Source organism: Acanthopagrus latus, chromosome 4, assembly GCF_904848185.1.
Source record: "Acanthopagrus latus isolate v.2019 chromosome 4, fAcaLat1.1, whole genome shotgun sequence".
In the NCBI taxonomy this organism is placed as follows: domain Eukaryota; kingdom Metazoa; phylum Chordata; class Actinopteri; order Spariformes; family Sparidae; genus Acanthopagrus; species Acanthopagrus latus.
Genome location: NC_051042.1, coordinates 25,591,642 through 25,601,291, shown reverse-complemented (window position 1 = coordinate 25,601,291; position 9,650 = coordinate 25,591,642). Strand labels below are relative to the sequence as shown.

The 9,650-nt window shown below is 40.7% G+C and overlaps 1 protein-coding gene across 1 annotated transcript; it reads left to right on the top strand.

Annotated features, from left to right (window-relative positions):
- The first annotated feature begins 689 nt into the window (after positions 1-689).
- Positions 690-9,269, top strand: tacr2 (tachykinin receptor 2). Its single transcript, XM_037096778.1, has 8 exons — positions 690-910; positions 1,428-1,586; positions 2,566-2,861; positions 5,537-5,731; positions 6,631-6,781; positions 6,897-7,016; positions 7,105-7,181; positions 7,268-9,269. The coding sequence occupies exons 2-8, from the start codon at positions 1,449-1,451 to the stop codon at positions 7,581-7,583; spliced, it is 1,293 nt and encodes a 430-aa protein (XP_036952673.1). The 5' UTR covers positions 690-910; positions 1,428-1,448; the 3' UTR covers positions 7,584-9,269.
- The last annotated feature ends 381 nt before the right edge of the window (positions 9,270-9,650 follow it).

Sequence of the window (9,650 nt, the reverse complement as noted above, 5' to 3'; positions counted from 1 at the left end):
AGATATTACCTGCAGTATTCATGGCTGTTTATGTCAACTCAATGAAGAAGGATGTAACTGAGGAAGTGGAGTTTTGCAGGTGAATCTACAGAGGAGCTCCAGAGAGCTCTCCCTCTGTCCAACCATGAAAATGTTGCCTTCCTCCCCTTCCTGTGTGTGTCCTTTGATACATGCTGTGTGGAGCAGAAACTGACTGTAGGTGATGAATACTTTATCGGCAGGTAAAGCAGTGGATGCCAGGAGGTCCATTTATTTTTGTTTTCACAGTCCTCATCCAGGCAATCAGTGGCTTTATCCTCCAAGTCTCTCCTTGATTTGGTCTTTATTTCACACACATACTCTGCTCATTTCTCTCTCTTGTGTTAGATGTTGTCTTGCAACGTGTGCAGTCATTCTCTGTAAACACATTAAGAGCCATTCCCATCCAGAACATCAGAGCGCGGACCAGAGCTGCTTATTTCTCTGATTTTCATTCATCTCTCTCTCTCTCTCTCTCTCTCTCTCTCTCTGTGTGTGTGTGTGTGTGTGTGTGTGTGTGTGTGCGCGCGCGCACTTGGAGTTGGCGCAGCTCCACGCGCACAGTCCCATGTGTGCCTGTCCGTGCGCCTCCGTCACTCTCAGCAGCTCCTACCTTAATCAGCCACAGTTACGCATTCCGGGAGGGAGAGAGCGGGTGTGTGGGTGTACAGGCTAAATGTGTGGGTGTGTGTGTATGTGAGAGTGAGAGACAGCGTAGACATGTCTTGACGGATTATTGGATGGACCTGCTTCTTCATCACGCAGAAGGAGTTTAATTTTTTCTTTTTTGTTTTTGGGTTGGATGGGACATAATCAGCAATGGATGAAATGAAATGAAAAACTAAAAACAACAACAACAACAAAAAAAAAAACAAACTGAAAACTTCTTCAGGTAAGCCAGACGTTGGGAGTAAACGGACAGAGATTTTGTTTTATTTCTGTTAAGCGCGCCTTCCTCTGGTGTGCATCATGTCTCTGCATTTGTATCACTTGTGCTGGAGGCTGTTGCGCTTACTGCAGCCAAAACACATCTCGTTGTGAGTTTGTGCGCCTGTGATGCGTGTTGGATGAGGAATGTGATGCCTTGTTAGGAGCTGATGTTAAAGCGTCTTTTCAGTCAGACTAAAAACCAGGCAGAGTTGGGTTTATTTTACGCGCAAGGAAATGTTTAATAAACCCAACAGGCGCTGCTCAGATTAGACTATCAGCAGACTGTGGGACTTGCCATAACAGTGATATGAAGTTAAGATTATTAACTCAGGCGCCAAATGCCTGAACACCTCAATTTGGATGGAAGATCATTAGGGGTCATTTTCACATCATACTTGTGCACCGCCAGTTTGAAACCTTAATTAATGAGGCGTAATTGTGCCGCATGACGCGTTCAGTCACAAAGTTTCCGTCACCAGGTGAGCAGGGAGAGGACAAATATGGACGCAGAGAGTCTGGTTCAACACATTGAACGAGACATGGAGGAGGCCACCTCGTTCCCCCCGTCAGTGACCGGCGACTGGCTGGAGGACGACAACGAGACGACCGTGAATCAGTTCCAGCAGCCCGACTGGCAGGTGAGAGAGTACAGCCAGAACCAGGACCAGAAATTAGACTGGTCCCGAGCCAGAGCCAGTTCACTACGACTGGAGGGGGCGACATGGGAAAGAAAGAAAGAAAGAAAGAAAGAAAGAAAGAAAGAAAGAAAGAAAGAAAGAAAGAACCACAGTGTTTAAATTACTTTAAATTAAACCACTGCAACTAAATAAAACAACAGCACATTTATGTTTTTTAAACAGCTAAATGTTGTCCTCTGGAAGTAGAGATGGTCTTTAAATTGTTGGAAAATGTAACAATTAAGAAATAAATCTGCCCGTGATCTATCTGAACCTTTTCTACTCCAGTTTGCATTGCATTAGTATTTGTGTCTGCTAGTTAAATCTTAGACATCTCCTCTCTTTGAACGAATGCAATGTTTTTTTCAACCACACAATGTTTAAACCAAACTAAACGCAGTCCATGAATGTCATAAAAGTCTTATGGAAACATGATATCGTATTACCAGAATAATCTTTCACTTATTTGTGCTCTAGTTTGATTGTTCTGCTGCCCACTCGTATGTACTGTATGGATAGATATGCAATCCTTTCCTTTCTCCTCATTTTTAAAGGATTTGGGCTTTTAAGATTCTGGTCCCAGATTCTCTGCATAAGCATAAGAATATCTGCCAAGCTAACATTTAATATGACCAGCTGCGGTGAGCATATGGCTCACTAATAGAAAAAGATTGAAGGGGACTGGATGTGCAGATTCTAAACTCATGTTCAGATGTTTGGCGGCAGCACGTCTGAAAACTGAGTCCACATAAAATAAAATGGTCTCAAACTCCAGAACAGTTTGTTTCTATTTGGGGTTTGGAGATGTCCTCTGTCATGTAGCTCCTGAATCTCTTGTAGTCTTGTAGAAAAAAACAAAACCTGGCACTTATGGTGTTTCCCTCTCCTCTCCTCTTCATCTTCCTCTCCTCTCTTCCTCCTCCTCCTCCTCCTCTCTCAGGTGGCTCTGTGGGCTATAGCCTACTCCCTCATCATCCTGGTGTCCATCACTGGGAACGTCACGGTGATCTGGATTATTCTCGCTCACAGACGCATGAGGACTGTAACGAACTACTTCATCGTTAACCTCGCCTTCTCTGACGTCTCCATGGCGTCCTTCAACACTCTCTTTAACTTTGTGTACGCACTTCACAATGACTGGTACTTCGGCCTGGGCTACTGCCGATTCCAGAACTTCTTCCCCATCACGGCCATGTTCTCGTCGATATACTCGATGGCTGCCATCGCGGTGGACAGGTGAGAAAGCTCTCTCACAGACCATTATTCTTGAAGTTTAATTGAATGTTTCTTTAAAGTGGATTCACAATACAGTAAGGCTGTGGCTCTCATCCAAAATGCATGTGTGAAACTGTTGTATAGCAGCAATTAAACACTAATGGGATGACTGCTCCTCGTCTCCTGCAACACCCATTTAGGAGCTGCATTATGCACTCAAAACAGGATGGACCACCACTTACTGAGTCTGTCAACTCAGCAGCATGGAGACCACCTTGTATTAGCAAATAAACCTCTTAACTGCTACTCACTCCACCATATGTGCTATATTAATGTATATTTCTGTGTGATTTTAATGTATAAATATGGTTAACATATCTTGTCACTTCCGATAACAGCTGGTCTAACACAATGTTCTTCATCACAATTCGTCGCTGATCAGACTCAGAGCCTCTCCGTCAGTCAGGGGTTTGCTGTTGTTTGAAGCTGAACAGTGACTCTCGGTGAAATTACCGCTCATTGAGGTCAATCACTTGATGTCAGCTTCAGCCACTGTTCAAGTCAGTACAGAGGGAACATGCTGCATGAAGGAGATGTGAGTCAACAGGCAGCAGAGATACAGATGTCATCATTAATGCTCACCGGAGCACGAGTGGCCAGGCTGCTCCAAGTCTCAAACTGTACTCAACACACAGTATGAGATATGTGCAGAGTTACAGTGTACTGCAGTAAAGTACAACAGCACTACATACAATTTTAGGTACTTGTACCTGAATATTTTGAGTTTTTATAAGTATTTCTACTTCTACTTAACTACATTTCAGAGGGAGATATTGTGCAACAAATGAATTATTTGGTATTATTATTAAAAAGGATAAAACTTTATTGACCCTTTGGTGAAATCATATCATCTATTGGGTGGTAGGTATCACAAACAAACTAGCTCCTTTACTATGACCCTGAAATTAGAACTTTTAGTGCTTTTTACTTATACTTATAAGAGAATATTTTGATGCTTGTACCAGAGGTGGGAAGTAACAAAGTGCAACTTCTCACTATACTACTGTAGAAAGTAGATTTCACCGCTGCTATTAATGAATCTCCATTTTTGAGGCTGTGGTTAGAGGTTGTATTGAGCTGCATTAGATACACAGATGGCTGAAAGGTTTTATCTACCTCCATTTACATACATGAGGTGGGCAAAATGTTAACAGAACTCATTCCACTACAGCATCACTAATTATAGTCTCAAGAAGCACAAACTGAACATTATACATTTCATAAAGATAGGATGCACTGCTGGATTTGATGACAGAGGCGCACCCAGTAAACTCAAACTGTATGTACACTGCAATGCAGCTGTTCCTGAGGGGAGAGTCAGCGGAGCGTTTCATTACGCTGTCATGTGTGTGTATGACATATATCATGTAACTGTGTGGCTCAAGACAGATGTAGTGATGAATAAGCCAGATGCTGAGATATGACCAGGTGTAAATCTGCTTATAGCTCAATAATTCCTCCTCATTAGTCTCCAATTTGTGGAATCATCAGTTTGTGTGGCTTTCTTTGGTGTCATCACCCGCTGCAGCAAGCAGGACAATCAATTAATTACACGGATAAATTGAAGAACATGATCTGCATTCATAAAATGACACACAATGTATGATTATTATTTTTTTTTAGTGTGGAAACAAGCCTAAAAGTGCTATCTACCTTTGAGAGGTGGGCCAGGTGTGACATGTTCCAATAGGTTAAAGAAGATTAGGATGAGAACTGAGAGTTAAGCAAGAAAGAAAATAGTTTGCTTTATACGACAGAACCAGAATTACTGATACAACATCTTACCTTACTTACATTTTTCATTCATTCAGAATATCCCCTTTCTTGTTCCACTAACCTTAATTCGAGGCTAGAATACAACACAACAAATGCAAAAAATATTAGAAATTAATTCTTCTGTAACATAAATCATTCCCTGCGAGATCACACACACACACACACACACACACACACACACACACACACACACACACACACATTGTCGATGAAACGGAGTACATTCTCGCTGTTGGCCCTGAATAATTCAAATGAATCATTCAGACTCTGGGTTGAATCATTTGATTATACTGATGTAATTTCAGTGATGTTGTAAAGCGAATGAGTATACGTTGATGCATAAGAGTTTCGACAGATTGCCATGGTCACCATGATTACTGATATTGTTAATATTATTTAACCTTAGTTGTACACAATTTATTTATGTCAGTCACGGCTGCCATCAACTGAGTGACTCACCAAGGGGGAACTGTTTCTTATGTAGTTCATAGTATGACACACTTTACATCTATTGGTCATGAATAAAGGTTATCAATGATTATTTATAAGGTATACGTTCACACACATATTCAACGCAGTTAATGGATCTCTTTTATGATTCAGTCATTTCTGAAAGTTAATTCACCAAATGTATGTAAGATATTTTTGACGCATGTCTGCAATCATTATACTCTGAAAACACTTTGAATTTTCTGTCACACAGAGCGGTACAAATGCAATGTGTTTATTTTTTCATGATAAAAGAGCACAGACGCCCACGCAGGGGAGAGCTTTTATCGAGTTACCCAGGTTTCTGTATGTTCCTGTGAGATAAACATCAGATAGGTATGAATGAACAAAATGTTTTTGTCCTCTTTCAGGTACATGGCCATCATCCACCCCCTGAAGCCCCGCCTCTCCTCCACCTCTACAAAGGTTGTGATCGCACTGATTTGGATAGTGGCCGTCTGCCTGGCTTTCCCTCAGTGCTACTACAGTGTGACCAGATTTTACTACCCGAGGACCGTGTGCATGGTCGACTGGCCTGACGACTATGGAGGAAAACATCAGCTAAGGTCAGTGTTGTGAAAAGTACTCCGAAAATATTCTTGAAGTCGAAATATTGATATGGTAAAAGTATCTGACATAAAATGTACTTAAGTATAAAAAGTAATTTTCTGCAAATAAATGAAATGTTGATGGATTAGAGTCAGAGTTTATATATATATATATATATATATATATATATATATATATATATATATATATATATATATATATGAATGATCTGACTGCTGTTTGATTGAATTGATTGAAAATATTTGCTCTATTGGCTTTGATGCAGTCTGCAAAGGAACAAGCAACTAAAGTGATCAAATAAACGTATCATAAGAGTAAAAAGTACAAATTTTGCTTCTAAAGAGGAAGTATATAGTAAAATAGAAATACTCAAGCAAAGTAAGTAAAGTACAAAAACCTCAAAATTGCACTTAAGCACAATACTTAAGTAAATATACTCAGTCACATTCCATCACTGGCTGACGTGAAATGACAAAATCATTTTAAAAAAACCTGAAATCGAATGACAGACTGTGAGAGTTACAACACAGATGATCAATTATATCAATCAACAGGTTGTCAGTTCTTTTCAAGGACTGTTTGACACCTTTTGTACAGGAAACCTCTATCAATATGTACGGATGACGTACTGACACTTGTAATTACAGGCTTGATGTTGTTAACAAAGGTCTATGATCTTGTCTTTACGTTTTAATGTCAGTAAATGAGGTTGGTTCAAAAGTAACCTAATCCATGTTGGCAGAAGATGAACTATATCAACCAGCTCAATATCTGAAACCATTATAGAATCAATTTATCAATCGTTCATGTTAGTAAATCCCCTCCCAGTATGCCATATATTCAAACATTTTTACTGGAGTGGCCAGTTCTGTACTCTCCCATTCTCTACCTGCAGTTACCAGTTTGCAGTGATACTGCTGATCTACTTGCTCCCCCTGCTGGTGATGCTGGTGACCTACAGCTTAGTTGGCCGGACGCTGTGGGGTGGACACATCCCTGGGGAGGCGACGGAACATTACCACAGCCAGATTACGGCCAAGAGAAAGGTAGCTGGGCTTTTTTCCCCCTTAATTTATTTTCTTATGTGTTGCACTCTTTGATCGACATGTTCAGATATCAACTTAGCTGAACTGTGAGCTCTCTCTCTGTGATTGATCATAGGTGGTGAAGATGATGGTTGTCGTGGTGGTGACCTTCGCCCTCTGCTGGTTGCCCTATCACATCTACTTCATACTGGGATCATTTAACAGGGACATTTATAAACAGCATTACATTCAACAGGTTGGCAGCTGCCTTTCTGCCTGTTATTAGTTATTTTCAGTCTAATTTCTTCGTTTATCGGGCATCATGTTTTTTCTTTCCTTCTTAGGTATACCTGGCCATATTCTGGTTAGCGATGAGTTCAACCATGTACAACCCAATTATTTACTGCTGCCTAAACCAAAGGTAAGAGGCAGCATTCACAACCAGAACGTTTCACAATCCCAAAACTCGAAGCCAAGAAACCTAACAGGTCTCTTCTCTACCTGCAGGTTTCGCGCTGGCTTCCGTCATGCGTTCGCCTGGTGTCCCTTCATCAAAGTGTCTGAGGAGGACAAGATGGAACTGCAGCACACGCACACCTTCAGAGTCACCATGACACGCAGCCACCGCAAGGACAGCTCGTACGCCCACACCTCCATCAAAACAAACCACACGACGATCGACGCGAATGTGGCTGAAAGCATGGAGCTGAGCACGAAGAGAAAAGGGACGCCAAAAACACACGGCGGGCACAACACACACGCTGTGAACAGGCCGGACGATACAAAATCCTCAGCTGCCAAACTCATGCAGCACGGCCACTGACTGCTGAAGCAAATCGACATGAGGAGGGCAGCAGCGGTTTGTCTGCAGCAGCAACAGAGCAGCTGATGATAAGAAGACAATAAAGACACAAGAGAGCCAATGGCAATGTGGCAATGTTCACACACACACACACACACACACACACACACACACACACACACACACACAGAAACCTTGAAGAATTGTTCATTGGACTTTGGACCATTAACCCTTTCTGTTGAGGATGTGCAGTTTATAAATGAATGTGACTATCAAACTGATGCCAAATATAAGCCTGTGAAAACATATTTATAAATGGAACTTCGCCTGTGGACTGGACAACAAGGGAGGCTTATTCATGCACTGTTAGTGCTCGCTGTGTGTGGGAATCAGTTATTTCTTTTATCTTCCACCTTCTACATTCCTTCCTCCATCGCTGACATTTGTTATCGCTTTTTCCTCTTCTCCTTTGGAGTAAGGCTGTGACCTGTAGATATGTTTTGTGTAAGTGTGTAACAAGTTGTAGCTGTGGTTGCTGGATTTTTCAGAGCATATAACAGATGATCAGTCCACTGGCATCAGCACCAAGCCTTAATATTGTTGTTTGTATGTGGGTTTTCCTCTTCTTACTGCCTGAACACTGGACTTCTTCATCGTCAGGGGTTTTTTTGTAAAAGGGAAATTATGCTCATTTCTTTCTTTTTCTCCTGCACAAAGTGATAAAGTGTTTCACTGGTAACTTGTGTGTGTATTTTCAAAGTCACCGGCATTCCAAATGAGCACAGAAGTGCAGGTTAGCTCCAGTAGTGTGTGGGGGATTGAAAATATAATAAAAGCCTTTTCCCAAGGTGTCATGTCTGCAGTGAAATAGATAAGTTAATGCACTTATGTCTGAGAAGCTCTGTAGAATAAACTCGGCATTTAAGAGATTTTCTTGTTTAACTGTCACCACAGTTAAAAGCGATCTACCTTCGACTGCTGTCCAACTTGCTGCACACATGAAGTTAGCAGAAAGACTTGGCTATTTATACTGTAACACGGGAAGTTACACACTGATGACTGTGTATGTGGAGCAGTAAGGCTAATATGGACCAACTGGAGTAAAGATATCATCAACATTTTCTTAAAACATTCTATATTCACCAGCGATCAATACATTTTAAGAGGCAGTGAGGAGGCTGCCATCAACTCTGATGTTAACTGTTTATTGTTGTTGTTATTATTATCTTTTAAAAGGAAAATCAGTCTTGAATTGATCTGAATTCACAGTATTTTGCTGGATCTCCATCATTAGCTATCAAGTTAGCATGTATCCGTTACTGTACAGCACATGTGCATTTATATGGTATGTTGCTCATATATTGTGATTTCACTGCTTTATATGACTGTAACTTTTGTATGGTCGGTATATTGTAAAGTCCAGATGAAAAAAATAAATAAATCAAGGTGCTGCTAGAAGAATCTGATGTGAAATGTAAACGCTGCCATCTACTGAGAATATTGATGTTAGTGGGAATGTCAACGTGGGGTTTGTTGCTCACTTACAGTCGGGTCGTGATGGTGTAAATACTGTAGCTCGTTCACATTTCAGAATGTTTTTCATTCCCCGTGCTAACATTTAAAAACACGGTGAAATATCTCTATTTGTTGTCGACGCAAAACGGCAGGTTGGTTGTTTGTGGCCTAAATAAAAAATAATGTGTTTAATAAATGTGACAGAACATAATGTGTGTTGTGCTCATTCAGTTGTAGCATCTGGCAAGACATACATAAGTATCTGCTGCTGTACCATATACTATAAGCTCTTAAAGTAATTTAACTGTAAATAAGTAGTTTAATTTTTCTACTTCATCCATATATATAATTTTCATTTGTAAGTAGCATCGAACAAAACCAGTGTTGAGGAACGATACATAAATGAACCTTGTACCTTGCAATAGTTCCTTTTTTATGACAGAGGTGTAGTAATTCTTTTAATCTGACTCACATAAATAAGTTAATTTAAATCACTGTTTCCTTGCGTGCTGGTGCCCCTTTTTATTTAGTTTCCCCCCTGGGCATGTCAGACAGACACTATTGCTGCAGGGC